The sequence below is a fragment of the Phoca vitulina genome, unplaced genomic scaffold (genome assembly GCF_004348235.1).
Source record: "Phoca vitulina isolate PV1807 unplaced genomic scaffold, GSC_HSeal_1.0 scaffold23, whole genome shotgun sequence".
Taxonomy (NCBI): domain Eukaryota; kingdom Metazoa; phylum Chordata; class Mammalia; order Carnivora; family Phocidae; genus Phoca; species Phoca vitulina.
In genome coordinates, this window is record NW_022589726.1 from 1,900,711 (window position 1) to 1,919,245 (window position 18,535).

The 18,535-nt window shown below is 36.7% G+C and overlaps 1 protein-coding gene across 1 annotated transcript; it reads left to right on the plus strand.

Moving 5' to 3' along the window:
- Positions 1-2,695: 2,695 nt before the first annotated feature.
- On the plus strand, positions 2,696-2,803 carry LOC116642174 (dolichyl-diphosphooligosaccharide--protein glycosyltransferase subunit 4-like). Its single transcript, XM_032420298.1, has one exon. The coding sequence runs from the start codon at positions 2,696-2,698 to the stop codon at positions 2,801-2,803; it is 108 nt and encodes a 35-aa protein (XP_032276189.1).
- The last annotated feature ends 15,732 nt before the right edge of the window (positions 2,804-18,535 follow it).

Consider the following 18,535-nt stretch of genomic DNA (forward strand, 5'->3'; position numbering starts at 1 on the left):
GTTTACAACCTGACAAAATCTATTAAAACAAAAATTACATACACACTTTGGAGACCCCTTTCCTGAGAATCATCATATCCATATAAAATGACACTAGTATAAAATGTTTTATAACAAGGATATCCTAGCTGTATCGGTTCAAAGGAACCAAGAAGAAAAAAAATCAGTAAAAATTTAAATCACCATCAATAGAGGAATAACTGAATAATTTATGATACAAAACTCACTCTGAAATACTAAAGAGAATAAATTAGACCTATTCCAATTGATTTTGAGAGATTTCCATAAGTTAGAGTTAAGTGGGGAAAAGTCTAAATTCATGAAAAAGTACATATTTCTGATAAACAATGATCCCATGAAATAGAAATGTCTGTAATTTTTCCTATAACAGGATAATGGAGAGAAATATAGAAGAGTACATATAATTATGTTTATGACATAGGCCATGGGGAATAAATGTGTAAGGATTGGGGAGTCTAGTAGAAGATAAGATTTTAGAAAATAGGTAGAACCAAAAAATAGGAAAAGTGTGCTTTTATATATATATATATATATATATACACACACACACACACACACACACATATATATACACACACATATATATTTTGTATATACACATATAGCATTTAATTTAAAAAACTAAAAATAATAGTTATCATTATTTTTTTGCTAAAAACAAGCTCTTTGCCAGTATAAAAATTCTCCTTTCAAAAGCTCTTTTACAAAGTATTGATCCTTTCCATTAAACTAGACCTAGAGCTGGCCTTTATTATTGATTTTAGCATACAACCTTTACCCCTAAGGCTTCAGGCTAACTTTGTATAAGTAAATTGTTCAATCATTAAAATAGTTCAAATACCACAGATAGTAGCTGTAGTTCTTTAGAGCATACAGTAACCAAAAAAAGTAACTTTGCTGTAAGTCTTAAAAGGCAAACAAGCTGATTTTCAGAGAAACATAGTGAATAGAGAAAAGCAAAACCATCCAACAGGAACTCCCTCAGTTTGCTCTTAAACACAAAACTTAACAAACCTATTCATTCAGGGTAACATCTTTTCCTTCCTGTTAGATTAGAAGAGATGACACTTCTCTTTTAAACACAGCCTTTAATCTGTGCTTTGAGATCTAGTCACTTTTCTATTCTGAGAATGCTTGTATTATTAATTATTGTTTCTAATTCCTATTTATAAAACCAGTTCCTCTCAACCGGATTCTTTTTTCTAGTATAAAATTACACAAAGTCATCCTTCAACTCCAAAGCTGCCTCCACCTTATCTCATACTTTTCTTATAGAAAAATTGTTCATCGTTTCATCTCTACTTCAGCTCATCACTCCTGAATCCAGTCCAGACCAGCTTTCTCTCTCTTTTCTATTGTGAAAACTCACTGGTACTACCATTGACCCTCATGCCACAGAACTCAATGGATATTTTTCTATCCTCATCATATCTGATGTTTCCACAGCATTTCTATTGTCTCTGATATTTTCTTTTTCTCTTCTTGGCCAATATAATATCACCATCTCTTGGTTTTCTAACTATATTTCTGTTTTCTTTTTAATCAGATTTATGTCCATTTTTCTAATCCTCACTATTTTAATGTTATAATTTCTCACAGCCCAGATACCTTCTCTTTGCTTTAAAAAATTAGATCCACCTCCTTAATAATCATCTCTATGCTGATGACTTCCATGTTTCCATCTTTGTAGTTCCAGCTAGACCTTTCCTCTGGGCCATATCATACATCCAACTGCCTACTCAGCATCTTTACTTGGATGTCAAAAACATTTTAAACTTTTCATATCTGTGATTGAGCACATTATGTTCCTTCAAAACCTTGACACTCTCCCACTGTAGAGTACAGCACCATTATCTTCCAGAGGTATAAACCAGAAGCCTACAAGTCATTCTTATTACCTCCCTTCTCTCATCCTCCCATACTTAATTGATCATTAAATCCTTTAAATTGATCATTCAAATGTATTTCAAACCTCTGCTCTTACCACCATCTCCTTTTCAATCAGCCATGTCCAAGCTACTCTCTTCTTATTCATGGACAATATTTATAATAAATTCGAATATATAAATTATTATTATTATTATTATTATTATTATTTAGCCCAATGACTGCTTTTCTTTATCTATATTAGGTCTCCTCCCACTATTCTCCAAACTAGGCAGTAATTGTTTTATTAACAAATTTGATCATGTAACTTTCTGCTTAAAACTCCTCAATGACTTTGAATTGTCCTTGGGAAAAAGATTAAGGTCCTTAATATTTCCTATAAGCCCTGTATGATCTGGCTCTTTTCCTCGTATGTATGTAGTCTTACCCTTTCCCAGATCATCCTTTCCCAGGGAAATATTTTTAAATCTCACAATCTAAGTGAAGTTGTTGGTGGTGGTGGTTTGTTTTTGTTTTTGTTTTTTTTTTTATCTCTTATGGTATTGTATTTCCATCCTAGTGCTTATCTCAGTTTTTAATTAAATAACTGTTCATGACTTAACCTTTCATTTGTAGCCTCCATCAGAACAGAGAATTTTTCTTTTCTTACTTTTGCATTTCTAGCTCGAAGCCCTGAACAAGGCACACAATCAATACAAAAAAAATTGGTTATTAAATAAATTAAAAGAGGGGACTCCTACCTCCAGCTAGTACACAGACCGCATCGCGGGGGGCCCAGTTGGTCAGGATGATCACAGACGTGCAGCTCGCCGTCTTCACCAACACGCTGGGCATGTCGCTCTTTCTGCTTGTCGTTCTCTATCACTACGTGACCGTCAACAATCCCAAGAAATAGTAATGAAAGTGGCGCTTTCTCCACCCCAGGGTTCCAGGACACAGTCTGAGGCAAGATGGAGGGTATGAGGGGCCTTCACACTTCACTTCATCCCTCTACCCATCACAACATACAAAGCAACTACACCTGGATTTTTCCAAACAACTTTTATTTCCTCAAAGTTTTCCTTAACCCTATGGAACAAGAAGCTGCCACTGAGTAGGGCCCAGTATAGGAGTTTCTTTTCTACTCCCTCCCCTCAATATAAAGATACAGATATATTTAAAAATAAATAAATAAATGAAAAGAAATGGACACAGGATAATGTAGCATTTGAGAGAACAAGTTCTAGAATCAGAAAACCCTGAATTTCAAATCTGATTTTTCCCTTACTAGTTGTATGATCCTGGGCAGTTTATTTCTCTCCTAGTTTCCTCACCCTTATTAGGGAGATAATAATTCTTACCTCATATGCTTATTAAAAAAATCAATAGCTAACGTTAAGTGAGTACATTGGGCTTGGCACTGAGCTAATTGCTTTTACATGCATTATCTCACTTAAAATTAATACCATGAGGTAGGTGTTAATATTATTCTTGTTTTAGAGGTGAGGAAACAGAAAATTAGAGGACTAAGTAACTTTCCCAAAGTCACACAGGCAATAAGTGGAAGAGTTATGAGTAAAACTTAGGTCTATTTGACACCAAAGTCCATGTTTTAAGCCTTACTGCTTTAGTCATTCTTCTCCTCCTACTAATCTGATGTGTGGCTCCATTAAGATTATGTACACACTGCTCACCACTGTGTCTAGCACGTGGTAAATTCTCCAGCAAAAGCACATCATTGGTTTTCTCACTGTTATTATTGTTACTACTGCTACTACTATTATTATTAGCACAGATTATAAGACCTAGGAAGTGAAAATGATAGATTCTCATTTCCCGAGAGGATAAATTTGTATCATCTTAATAAGTCCCCAGTCAATTCCATCTGCTATAGAGCTGGTGGCTTGCATCTGAGACGGTAAAGCTTTCTTCCCAGTCTTCAAGTTCCCTCAAATTCCTTCATGTCTAAGAAGCCTGCCCAATACCTCCAAGAGAAAGAAACTCATTTGAACTTGCACCAGTGATAGGGTCATCAATCACAACCCAACCAGCATAATTTCTCTTTAGTATTATTCATCGTCTCAGTTTAGAGACACCATGGCCCTCCAACTGCATTAAAATTTTGCTAAACTCCAGCCTTTTACTACTTTGTACTCCCTAAGCACCCAACCAAATGCTTTCACACCATTAGTGAGGGAACAAATATTTGTTAACTGATTGATTGAAAAGAGACAGAAAACATCATAATTGAAAAATCTTCTTTATGTCCTCTTCAGAGACCAAAACGTCAATGTTCAAATGTGAGTAAATCATGAGAGGGACGTTGTAAGTTCAGCGAAAGGTCACTTGGAGCAATAGTTTCTTCAAAGGCTTCTCACCAGATCGGCTAATTTCTCACTAAGCCTACTGATTTCCACAGAGACACTATCATAGCTTACAGAGATATTTCTGTATTTTTAAATTTATAAAATTTAATAGCACGGCTCTGCATAAAGATTTAATGACTGATTTTCCAAGGGCTATTGGCATTATTTATAACTGTTCTAATTGTAATTATAGCCAGCACCCTAACATAATCAAAAGGGTGAATGTAAAACAGTGAGTTAGGAAAATAAAAATATCATAGAAGTAATACATACCTTTCTTATATACTGAAGAACAATTCTGGCATACTTGACACTTTAATAGATAAGCATGAGGGTTTTTTAATTCACATTAGAAATAAGTAAACCACACACACACACACACTACTATCAATAAGCTCATTCATTATACCTTTTGACCTACATATATTTCATTCTTTTTTTTTCCTATTTGTGCCCACTGACCTTTTTCACCATAAGAAAATTAACAGCTTAACAGTATTCCTATATACATATTTATCCTATGAACTGATAAGGTTATTTAACTTTTGAGATTGACTTAAAAATCTTAAAATCAATACCAGGCTCCCAGATTTCCTTACAATAGTGGTTTAGAGGTAGAACTTGGTTGGAAAGAGGAAGGGAAGATAGGATAGGCCTGGAAATTGTTTTGAAACTGCATTTATATGAAAAGTATACTGATTTGTTTAGACGAAATGATTTCTTGGATTGTCTTTGGAGGACCTGATGGAGAATATAGTTGGGAAAGACTAAGCTCCCCTCCTCTAGTCCCTACTACTTCCACCTAATTTTTCTGGTGGCAAACCAGGAACACACTGGCTGAAGAATTGACAGAGAACATTCATGTATTTCAATCTCTCAAATCAGTTAAAGAAAATAAAAATAGAAATGTTAACTTTCTACTAAACCTGATTTATCAAAACTTTCTTCTAGATTTTATTTGTCCTTAATAGCCAAAAACATGTTTATTTTGAACTATGTATGTAAAATTTCTGGAGTCCTGAATTTTAGATAAAGAGCTTTGTTGCTTACTTTTTTCTAATATATCAATGTATTCTCCAGTCATTTTGGAAATAAGTCCTTGGGAGGGATAAATACCTCTTTTCTGCAAGGATGTCCCTTAGAAGGTTAGGCAAAATTGAAAGTTTAGAAATTTATATTTTATTCTTATTTTTCTCTGTTCTCATGAAAACAAGGTTTCTCCAAAAATATTTTTAAGGCATTGCTTAATCAAGAAAACTGCGAGATAAAGAAATCTGTAGAATCTCACAGAAACTAATACTAATGACTAATAGTTAAAACACATATTTCAAGGGTACAAAAATGTTATGTAATAGAAAATGTGCAATCAGACCCAAGTCATGATAAAACCATAATGTTTTGAATATATTTGATTGCAGACAACATTGTCCTTTGATATGTAAATTATGTTGGCAAATATCTTGTTTATCTTCATCACTTTCCAAATGAAAGAACTAACATCCGAAGAGGCCAAATTGCTTGTCCAAGATAAACTAGCCAGATATTAAATTACTCATCACTAAAATAAAAATTGCTTAATACACTTCTCATCACCTAATTCCACAACCGTTTTCTCAATTAAAACTTGTTATTCTTTAGTAATGTTATAAAGAAACATTAAATATTCAGGTCTTAAAAAGAAGCCCATGTCTTGCCTATATTAAATACATTTCATTTGATGACTTATGGGGAAATTTAATCTATTACAACCTACCAGCAATTTCTGAAGTGTGTGTACATTTTCATAACTTCTATTTAACTTTTAGAATACAATCTGTAGGGAAACATGGGAAACTAACTCTATCTTAGGCAATAATGTAAAAATGAAATAGAGTTTTACAAAGAATACTTGGTATATTATAAAAAGACATAGGTCTATAACATCTAGTAAAGTGTATTTTCTTCTGGCTTCTAACAGACATTGGTCTAGAGGTATTCTATAGCACTTAGAGAACATGCTGGGGTAATTTTCAACTTCTGATAATATGACAGATCACAAAGCCCTCCCCCCACCAAAAAAAATCCTTATTGATATAAAATATCTGAAAATTCTCGTTATTAGGGCACCTGCGTGGCTCAGTCAGTTAAGCACCTGACTCTTGATTTCAGCTCAGGTCTTGACCTCAGGGTCCTAAGAGTGAACCCCGCATAGGGCTCCGCACTGGGCTTGAAGCCTGCTTAAGATTCTCTCTCTCCCTTTCCTCCTACCCTTCCCCCCACCCTCCCTCTCTTAAAAAAATCTGCTTATAACTAATATCTTTTAAAAAACACAACCTAAATTTGTGAGAAAGAAAAAAAAAATGTGAGAAAGTAAGGGAAATCTCCAGGGACCAAACACCAAAGAAGCAACAGAAAACTAAGGTGACGAATGTGAAAGCAAATTATAGTAGGCTGTTCTGGAAATAAGAAAGGACCTTATATTCGAGTTGAGGGAAAGGGGAAATAAAAATAAAAAAGGAAAGAATGAAAGGAGAGAAGGAAGGAAGGAAGGAAGGGAGGGAGGAAGGAAGGAAGGAAGGAAGGAGAGGGAAGGAAGTCATCAGGGAATGATGGCAGGGTGTACAGATAATTTAAAGGGTGATGACATAGAGAATGGCAAGATGACTGCTTTAGATTGGATAGTCTAAGTCTGCATGTTGGATAGTCTAAGTCTGCTGCAAGTCCGACTGAAACATTTGCTGAAACATTAATAACACAAAAGGAAATAACTACACAAAAACCAGGCAGAAGAGCATTTCAAGCAAGAGAAATATTAACAATATCATTATCTATGATATTCATTCAGTCATTAAAGAGATCATGGAAGATTAACCAAAAAAAATGTTCAAAATAAAATTTTCAGTTTAAAATAATGTCTCAAACAGCAAAATATATTTAATATAATGCATTTTTGTAGAGAGAGAGAGAGGCATGCAGAAACAGAAACATAATTGAGAGAATAGACAAACACTGCTTTAAGTGGGACTATATTAAACTAAAAAGGTCTTCACAGAAAAAAATAAAATAAAATAAAAACAATTAACAAAGTGAAAAGGTGACCTTCTGAATGGGAGAAAATATCTGCAAACCATATGTCATATAGGAGGTTAATATCCAAAATATACAAAGAACTCATACAACTCAATAACAAAAAACAATCTGATTCAAAAATGGGCATAGAAACTTGGAGTAAACATTTAGAAACTTAGAATAAACATTTTTCTAAAGAAAATATCTAAATGGCCAACAGGTAAATGAAAAGTGCTCAACATCACTAATCGTCAGGAAAACACAAATTAAAACCACAATGAGCCTCCTCACACCTGTCAGAATGGCTGTCTTCAAGAAGACTAGAGATAACAAATATTGGCAATGATGTGGAAAAAAGGGAACCTTGTACACTGTCGGTGGGATTGTAGGTCGGTGAAGCCACTGCAGAAAACACTATGGAGGTTTCTCAAAAAATTAAAAATAGAACTACCTACCATCCAGCAATCTCACTTCTGGGTATATATCCAAAGGAAGTGTAAACAGGATCTCAAAGAGATATGTGCACTCTTGTGTTTATTGCAGCATTATTCACATAGTCAAGATATGGAAACAATGTAAGTATCCATCATTGGGTAAATGGATGAATGTGTGTGATTTTTATACAATGGAATATTATTCAACCATGAGAAAGAAGGAAATCCTGCTATTTGCAATAGCATGGATAGACCTTGAGGGCATTATGCTAAGTGAGATAATTCAGACAGATAAAGGCACATACTACATTGACATCACTTACATGTGGCATCTAAAAAAGCTGAACCCATAGAAACAGAGAGTAGATGGTGGTTACCAGGTGCCATGGCTGGGGGAGGGGAAGAGAATTGGGGATATGCTTTTAGGGTAGAAACTTGCAAATAGTAGATAAATTCTGGATATCTAATGCACAGCATAGAGCTTACAGTCAACCATACTATATTATAAACTTCAAAGTTGCTTAAAGGCTGGATCTTAATTGTTCTTACCACAAAAGAGAAATGGTAATAATGTGACATGACAGCAGTGTTAGCTGATGCTAAGGCAGTAAGCATGTTGCAATACATAAAGCTATCAAATCAGCATGTTGGACATCTTAAACTTACATGTACAATTACATGTCAATTGTATCTCTATTTTAAGAAGTGGTTGTATATGGGATGGACTTATGGGTAATGCTTATGTTATTTTTGTTTATTTGCATTTATTAAATTTTGACAATAAACATAGTATTTTGAAATAAGAAAAAAGTTAATTTTATCAATTAACACCATTATTATTGAAAGACCATAGTAATCAGTAGTCTCCATTACATTTATCCACTCCCCCAGTCAAAGCACCATGGCCTTCATTTCAAAATGATAAACTGCTCTTTGGCCACCTTTTTGATTTGAGGAAGAATGGACTAAACTAAAATCTTAGGAATGAGGGAAATGGATATGCTCTAATCTCAGCTATCTGTTATGTTATCAGCTATCCCCTATGTGTTCCTGACTCCCATACTAAGCTTTCCAGAAATTGATCTCACTGCAAAATTAGCATCAGTGACTCAGAACAGGATGAGGCGTGAGTTTCACCACCAGCTGGTTCATGGTCAGGTGATACGCCATTCCTCAAAGCTCACAAATGACAGTCGTTAAGGATTTGTTTCAGATGTCCTAATAGATACATTTTACCTTCAGAATCAAAGCAAATCTACAATTACTGGGAGAGCACGGACTCAGGCTGATTTACACTAGAGCACTAGGTAAAGAAATCAGTCTTCATTTCCCTCAGGGAGACTGCAGCTGGTGAGCATCCCTTCTTTCTCTCTAGTCCAAGAGACACATTGACCCAGTCGGGTACGCAATCTGGCCTCTCTCACGCCCCATCATGCACTCAGAAATTATGTTTGAGTCACAGCTACAACAACATGGAGAACATTATTTTTCTAGAAAAAGGAGATTATTTGCTCCTGGTGAAATTAGTCTCTCAGAAGCACAGTTCATTGCTGTTTCGTGGGCTTAACCCATGCTTAGAACATGAACAAGTCAGGGAAATAGTAAATCTAACAATCTGCAGACTCTCTACAAAAATGTTACTGTTCTTTTCATTATTAACAAAAGTCTGGTTTTGTCCTCTTGAGGCTTTCCGGCATGATTCTATACTCAGTCCTATTTGCATGAATATTACAACATTCCTGTTGCCTTAATAGAGGCTACAGATGGACATGGCCCAGATTCACCATACGATAGATGCCCATATCCTAGGCTTTGTTTAGAAGCAATCTGCCTAGGAGAGACTACTGATGTACTTCAGATGTAAACAAAATAAGAAATAAAGTTTTATGATTAATGTATAGGCTACCAGGATTTGGGGGTAGTTTGGATACAACAGGCTTCATTAACTGTCCTAATACACTGAGTCTGAGTTTTCTCATCCGTAGTAGGGGCAATATTATATTTATTGCAGAGTTGTGAGAAATCAATGAGACAGTACATTAAAAAATACCTAGAATGGTATATTACCTTCATTATTGCTGTCAAATAGCCTATTCTTTGGGGGCTACTGTACTGTTGGGCATGGTGAAATTATAAGACTGGCCTCACCCCTGCGGCTCACAGACCCCTGAGGTCCCCCAGCCTTCACAATAGCCACACCAACCAAGCTATCCATCCCATCCCTTGGTCTTTTTGCTCAAGACGCTTCACTTTTAGATAGCTGCTCCATTACAAACTATTACTTCGGAGCTGTTAAAATTAGTTTAAAAGGTAACCTTACCCACAGGGTATTTGCATCTTAATGAATGGTGCTTAATGAATGAGTGGCCTTTAAGACAAAATAGATTGAAGTTCTAACTGTGTAATTAGAAAGAAGCTAGTAACCCTTGGGTACAAGAGTAATTATGACAATTATATGTTAAGTACTAAATATGCACCAGTCTCTGAACTAAACACTTTATATTTATGATCACATTTCATTGTCATTGTACGCCTATGAGACAGGCACAATTAAAGCCAATTTTCTAAGTGAAGAGACCGGGCTTGATTGTGGTTAAGTGACACGCCCAAGGTCACACAGTAAGTGGAGAAAGTAGAACAAGAGCCCTGTTCAGACCGACTGGCTGAAGTCTACACCCTGACTTTCTTCACCATGCGGCTTTCTGAGACTTGGGGTTGGTTACACAGTGAGCTTCTGATAAATGTCAATTTTCCATATCCTTTCTTAATACTGTCCTTCCAGTCATATTGGGTATGAAACCCTCAGTTTTGCTTCGTGACATGGACGGTACTTGTGCCTGGCAAGTTGTATTTAGACCAGGTCCTTGGAGATACGGAGCCTCAAACACTCCTGTATAAGACACACAAACATTATTTTTAACCAGAGGTACATAAAAACATAAAACCTGTGAAGTTTTAAAAAATAATTGCTCAGACACCATTGTTGGAAAAATATAATTAAAAACAAAATCTTCTTGTAACCCAGAAAGACTTTCCACAAACATAGTAGAGAAAGGAAACAAGTTTGTCGTTGAATAAACTTTAAACCAGAATATAATGGGCATCTCAGGCAATCCTCTAAGGAAATGCGGAGACAAAAAGAAATATCACCCTTTTACATAGCTAAGCAGATACAACTCATTACGTACATGGACTCAAGGTAAACAATAACTAGTCCTCAAGTAAGGGGACTTGACAGCACTATTTGTCACACATAGTTCATCTTAAATTTACCTAGTAACTAAAGTGATTACCTTTGTTAATTAATTGGCTTTATACAAAGGAAAAACACATTTCTCCTACCTTTATTGACAGGAGGTAATTTTATAACTTGGAGCAAGAAGCCCAAGGAAGTTGCATTTCTACCCTCCTATAGAGACTGGGAGATTGGGGGGGACATTATCCCCCTTGATGTTTACATTTCAAAGGGATGGCTCACAGGTCCTTGAGAAAGACAGTCCTGGGTTGTAAAACCGGCAAAAGTCTTACTTAGCTATTAAAAGGATTTACATATAATTCAAAAATAGCATAAGAATTAATACCAAGTTTTCTAAAGTAAATGCTCTAAGAAAAAGGAGTCGAAGGAAATCTCTTCCCTTATTTGCAAAACGGAGAATTAAGCCTCTTATTTTTAACTTGGATTTGTCCGCACACCATTCCCTGTGAATTGGTTAATTTGTTCTGAGTTGGAACCTAGGACTCTACATCCTCCTGAAAGTAGCATCTGAGATCAGACCTAGACTAATCCATCCATCGCTGTTCCACAATTCCCCAGAACTCGATGTGAACAGTATAATCACTCATTGAATAAAACAGCACATGTTCTATAGTAGGAATTGGGGGAACTGGGTCACTGAGTAGTTTGATTGAACAGAATATAAATTCATAATTTAATACTGTTAAATCAAAATCATTCTGAGAACCACTGGCCCAGGACATCCGAGTTGAGGAGAGACTCTCATGTATATCAGTCAAGATTTATTTGACTTTGAGAAACAGAAATCCAACACTAATTATTTGTAGAATCCTGGAAAGGCTTAAATGAATAAGACTTACTTAAACAAGTAAGACACAGCCGCTGCCAGGATTCATACTTTCTTTTTCGCCGGTCTCTGTTTCATTCTCTTTTATTACAGCGGCTTATTTCCCTGCCGAGGGAAAGAGAGGCAGAACTCTCAAACATACACAGGGAAAATCAAGACGAAGGCTAAGGTCTGACTGACTTGACAAGATACAATGAGCCACTTTTTGATTCTTGAAACACACATGGAGAGTGAAAAGAAAAGTAAGCCAAAGGTGCAGCTCCCCAGGAATTTTGTACCACAAAGCAAAAAGCAGGACCCTGAAACAAAAGGACCAAATGACCTCAGCATGAGTGATGGGATACCCTGTCGCTGAGGATCCACTTCTCAATTGCAATTAAGTGTTTTTACATCCTGCTACTTTATTCCCTGGAGGTGGGGGCGGAGGCAGAACTCCCATGCCTCATCAGAACCCAGAACCAGGGAGGGGATGAGAAACTATCTCAGGACAGTCTTCCAGGAGTAAAAGAGGCAGGAGGGAGATCACCTCGTAGCAGCTCCTTAGAAGCCTCCCATCCTTCCCTACCCTGGGAGGATCACAAGGCATTCTGCCAAGCTCGGGTTAGCTGTAGGTCAAGCATTTATTTTCCTATGTAGTCTGCATGAATATGTAAAGGTCATTAGGGCACCACGGTGCAGCCATGGCCCAGCAATAACCACTAATAACTCCCGTTTTGATAAAAATCTTGCACACTCTCTCATTGGAGGGAAACTGATTTAGAGGCACATTTTCTTAATCTATGTTTTAAAGAAAAATCCCAGGAAAGGGACTCATTGATCCAATGTAAATTAAGTGCCCACATTTGGATTAATCAAGAGCCTTGCACTATTGGAGATACTCTCTCAAGATCTAAAGGGAGCTAGGGGGGGAAATTTGTGTGTGTGTGTGTGTGTGTGTGTAAAAACCTATGTAGAATCCCCAAGTGCCCACTGAGAGGATATTCTGGTCATCAGCACAGTAGAGGGTAGAGGAGTCCTAGAGAGCAGGCAATTCAGAAATACAGTATTAAATTCAACAAATAGGGAATGGTATTTTCTTATTGTCTCAGAGTTTCACTGAAGCCCCATAACTGAGAACCACTGGTAATCAATAATTTACCCATCATCTTTCCAGACACATCTCCACCGAACTTGCAAAGAGGTGGTCAGATTCAGTCCTGTGATTCCAACTAATTCTACCTTCAATCTATACAAGAGTTCCTAAAACATTTGCTGAAATGAAATAGACAAAGTAAATCCTTTAAAGAGAATTATTAGTTTTAGAAAGAGATACAGGCTTTCCCTCTCTTCTCTTGCTTCCCCAACTCAGAAGCCAAGTTGGGAGGTACCCATGAGCACGATCACAGCAATAAGATTGGACAATCAGCAGGAAAGGTTGTGATCTCACTTTCTAGCTGGATGATTATGGAGCTTTTGAACTTCATAGGCTCTCCCAGTGCTTGGATAGAGTATGTGAGAAGAGTCTAACTTGAGTCTCCCGGAGTTTGGGCACTAATGAGACTATATCCTGGTTTTCATCCAGAGAAGTCTGAGGATGGAAGACTGGATGAAGAAGGTGCCATGGAGGCAGCCCGCATTTCCATATAATGGCTGGGCAAGTGTGAGTGTGTCCCATGGGCCCAGTGTAAATAGAAAGGAACCCCATTGGAGAGGGCTGTGTACTATGGTGAAGAAGCCAGAGGTGCACCCGCAGAGGGCAGGAGCGAGAATGTGGTAAGAGTTTGACAGGCTTGCGCATCATCCAGAGAACAAAATGAGGACTGTTCCATAAGAGGTTTCTGAAGAAATGGAAAATATCTTAGGAGAGAACGAGCTTGATATTCCAAGAACACAGGATATTAATAGCTAACACCGGTGATCCCATGATTTGAAACATTTTTGATCATCACCTATGGTTGAAATACACTTGACATGGTAATTTGATACACACACACACACACACACACACACACATACACTCTTGTCTATCTTAAGAGAGAGGAGAGAACCAAAATTTCACAAAATAATGCTTATCCTTCTTACACAACATGCATTCTGAAATCTTCTAGCTCAATCTGTGCTATACAAAGTGATTATGTGTCCATAATCAATTAAATTCAATATACAAACTATAAATGAATCTTGACCCTACAAGTCTGCTAAGAGCCAGAAGGAGCAAAAATGGTGGAACAAGAAGAGTGGTAAAGCAAACTTTACCTGCTGCAAACCTGCAGAACTGGTTACAGATTGAACAACAGTTTGAAGTTATGGTTTTATACTTAACTGAAATTTGTCTCTGTCTGTTCTAACATCCTAACACTTGGAAAAACTATGACGTCTGCCTGACAGGGATGAGCAAGGGAAGCAGCTCCTGCATGTGCAGGCAAGGAACTAGAGGGAAAAAATAATTATGAGAGTATTGCTGGGGGTTATGTGTTTTCCCTCATGGAGTTCAAGAAACCAAAATGGACCTGACTGCTTTTGATGTTGCTTTTGCTTGCATGAGGAAGCTTCACCGGCGAAAATGAGGTAGGGCTGGGATTTGAATTCAGACTAACTCTCAAGCTCAGGCTACCTCATTTATTTCAGTTTGTAGATGCTACTGGGTATCTTCAGAGTTGTGTCTGAAATTTACGTATCAAAGAACAGGGCAGTATTTTCAGATGATTAAGTAAAAAAGAGAATTTGGAATAGAGGATTGACTGAGAAGGAGCAGTGCTCTGGATGGGGATAACTAGTGGTGGCAATAACAAGAGAACACAATAGAAAAGTTGTTCACTATCTCAAATTAAAGAGCACACACAAATAAATAAACAAGTAAATAGCACAGTGATATAAACAGACATGAATATAGAGCACTGACAATCCATAAATTGAAATAAGTATTCTAATTTCTGGAAAGAATAGAGGCCTACATTATATGATTGTGAAGCTTCTAAACTTGGCTACTTAAAACTGTATTACACAAATTCTTTTAATACTCTGAAGAATTCTGGATAGCTTTTTTTGTAACATTCTCTGCCATGGAAATTATCACTGAGTTTGATAGTATAAACTATAGTAACAGAAAAACCGTTCCTAATAAGAATGTCACAGTATCACAGTGTTTGTTCAGATCTACTTAAGAAATTATTAGTGGCCTAGAGCTCTAAGGTTCTTTCCTAAGAGTACTTCATCCTCAGGTAATTTTTTTTTTTAAATTGTTCATGTCACCATGACATAAGAAAAAGAGCTCTTAACAACACAGAGATTTTGTACATCTTGTAATTGGCTTCACCTTTTCTCAGAAGAAAAAAGCCTCAAAGCACTTCCATGTATATAATCTATACCACCACAATAGAACAGTGATATGAGAAATAAGAAGTGATCTCTTCAAATGTCTCTGGAATAATCTGTGAGTGCTACCAGAAAGAGAAAGAATGTGTATGAATAACATAAAAACTGCTACACCAAGTTAAAACTCAGTAGACTCACTCTGATGCCGGGGAAGGGCTCCGATACCTTTTCTGATAAAAGAAAAAGATGTAAGAGAAGTTAGGCTGATGCCTTCAAAACTGTCATTTCACAATCTGTTATAACTTTATCTGTGGCTAAGCGTCCCTCAGAAGCAACACTAGAACTTTAACCTTTGGGGAAATACAAGCTGAGTTAATATTGGCATGTAATAAGGGCGCCTGGGTGTCTCAGTCGGTTGAGCTTTGGAATCGTGATTTCAGTTCAGGTCAAGATCTCTGGGTGGTGAGATCCAGCTCTGAGGACCGCTCCGCACTCAACACAGAGTCTGTGTGTCCTTCTGCCCCTCCCTTTCTGCCCCTCCACCGCTCAAATAAACAAATAAATAAAATCTTTAAAATATTGGCATGTAATAGTCATTACAAAAACTTAAAACATTAATTAATCTGATAAAATCCCAACAAAGAAGCTCTGATTTTAGGGCTGTGGGCAGATACAGAGAAGGAAAATCACTAACTTTGTTGTTGCTGTAAAGTGATCACCCTTTGTCATTTCTTCTTTATTCGGGCTCCTCCCAGCCTTCCATTACAAAGAGAATACATGAAGTTGTTCATTTCAACACTGTTTCCAGTAAATGAAACTAAGGCAACCAAACTTTTCTCTATGACAATAAGCAGCCTTCAGATATTTCATATCAAAAGATAAAACAGTAAAAGACATTGTTTTATTTTTATATGTTATTCTTTCAGCTTTTGAATTTGATCATGTTTTAAGAAAATAATTATTTCTTGAAGTATCTTGAGATTTTATTAGCATTGTGTTTATTACTATTTACTACTTTTCATCATTATATTTTGGTAGGGATGCCTGGGAAACACAAGGTACAAAGAAAAAATATGTATCTTTTACAAAATAATAACAATAATAAACCAAACAGAGAAATTCTAGATGTAAAAAGAACTTGAGAGATTGTTTGGTCCAATTGCCTCATCTGACAGATGAAGAAACTAAGGTTCAAAGACTGTCAATAGCTGGCTTACCTCATTTGTCCAAGATGGTTAGCAAATTACACATTGAGTTCAGTGGGCTGTCAGCTATTTCATATTGTCTTTCTTTAGGGACAGATCCTTTTTAAAAGCTTTTTTTCCTTTAGTCATTTAATTTATATTGTGAGGAATAAAGTCTTGGTGGGTTAAATTATAGCAGATAACTATCCTTCCAACTTGATTGAAAGTTAAATAATCAGCTATCCAAATCAAGACCAAACACTGTTTTATTAATAGTTGCTTGTCATATCTGACCTTCTAAAATGACAGAAGATTTTTGTTATTCCAAATAAATATAAAAAATTCATGAAAGTGCTTTTGTAAGTAGCTTATTACCTATAAAGGTATAGCCTTTTAAGATATCCTTTAGTATAAAATATGTATAACTGTCTTATAAATTATTAATAGGCTCCCAGAATGTTTAGCACACTAGAAGTGTTAAAAAAACAAATTGGAATTTCGATCCCAAGTTTTGTTTCAAATGTGTTATTTGAGTTGTGGGAGAATTTTCTTAAATCATTCATTTCTAAATGTTGATTTGCAAATATACCCATGCTTACCTCTATTAGTAGTCTCAAAATAGATCAGCCAAATGATCTCATAGCAAAGGGAAAAAAAAAAAATAAAACCTTTGTAATCACGAGAACAATCTTAATTTAGTTCAGTGATTCAGGTCACTGATGTTAAATATGTCAGGATTAGTTAGATTATAGTGTAATATGAATACAATAACACATTTCTGTACATGAATTCAGATTTATCTACTGGACATTTTTTCCATCAATAAAAGAAGAATGTGAACTATGGCATTCGTGACCTAGACAAAAAGATGAAGATGTTAGATCAGTTCCTTGGTGACTGGATAAAAGACTATTAGAAGGATAAAAAAAATTCTAAAGCATAAGAGCAAATATATTATCTGAAAGTGGCTAGTCAGAACTTGTTCAAAAACCTTCAAGATGAGTCACAGAGAGTTTTCATATGATGCATTTCTTTTGTGCAGTAATTCCATTCATTTGACAAATATTTAATGAACACATACTTTGTGCCAGGCACTCTTCCCAGTGCTGAGGACACAGCCATGAACAAAATTCCCTGTCTTCACGGAGCTTATATTCTGTTGGAAGGAGACAGACAAGATGTATGTCAGATGGTGAGAAGTGCTGAGGAGGACAAAAGCAAAGTAAGGAGAAGAGTTTGGGACTGGGCAACGGTGCTAGTTTAGATATGTTTAAGTGAAGGGAACAGCAAGTGCAAAGGCCCTGAAAGGGAACAATAGAGTCAATTGGCTATATTGACACAACACCCAGAGGACAGTGTGGCTGGAACAGGGTGAATAAAGGAGACCGTGGCATTGATGAGGTTGGGGAGATAACTCAGGCAGATTATGGAGGGCCTGAAACTACTCTATGGATTTCACTCTGTGTTAGTTGGAAGGCTGGGGGGAGGGGCGATTAGGTCCAAAAGTGATGTAAATCTGACACTATTTTAAGACATGGCCCTGGCTGCTGTGTGGACAAGAGTCTGCAGTCTAACCAGCAAAGCAGTGACTGGTCAGAAAGCTGATGGAGTAATCCAGGCAAGAGGTGATGCTGCTGGGCCACAAGGGTAGCAGCGGTGGGATGTGAGGTGGTGGGAGTCCAATGTATTTGAAAGGAGAGTAAACAAGTTTCGCTACTGGTATCAATTTGCTGTGTGGAAAGCACCATAATGGCCTCCCAAAGTGTCCATGTCTAATCCCCATAACCTGTGAATATATTAAGTTACACGGCAAAGAGAAATTATAGTTGCAGATTAATTAAGGTTGCTAGTGTGCTGATCTTAAAATAGGGAGATCATCTTGGACTATCTGGGTGGGCACAAGGCAATCAAAAAGGTCCTTAGAAGTGAGGAGGATGTGAGGATGATCTGGCTATGACATCTGTCACCCCATTGATCACCAGGATTGATTCAGCTGATCTGATTGGCTAGGCGGGTGTCCCCTTCCTCTCTTACTGCTCCATGTGCATCCCTCCCAAAGCTGAACTCTTGGTCAAAGAGGTCGATGGTCACTTGAAAGAGGAAGGCTGTTCTTGGGTCAAGTTTATACGAGTAGCTGTGGTTCCCTGCTAGAACCATCACAACTTAAGAGAAAATAAAGAAGAAAGAAAGAAAGAAAGAAAGAAAGAAAGAAAGAAAGAAAGAAAGAAAGAAAGAAAGAA

Bases quoted from the DNA above. Each gene is read 5' to 3' on its own strand.
- LOC116642174 (XM_032420298.1), top strand. From the start codon at position 2,696: ATGATCACAGACGTGCAGCTCGCCGTCTTCACCAACACGCTGGGCATG.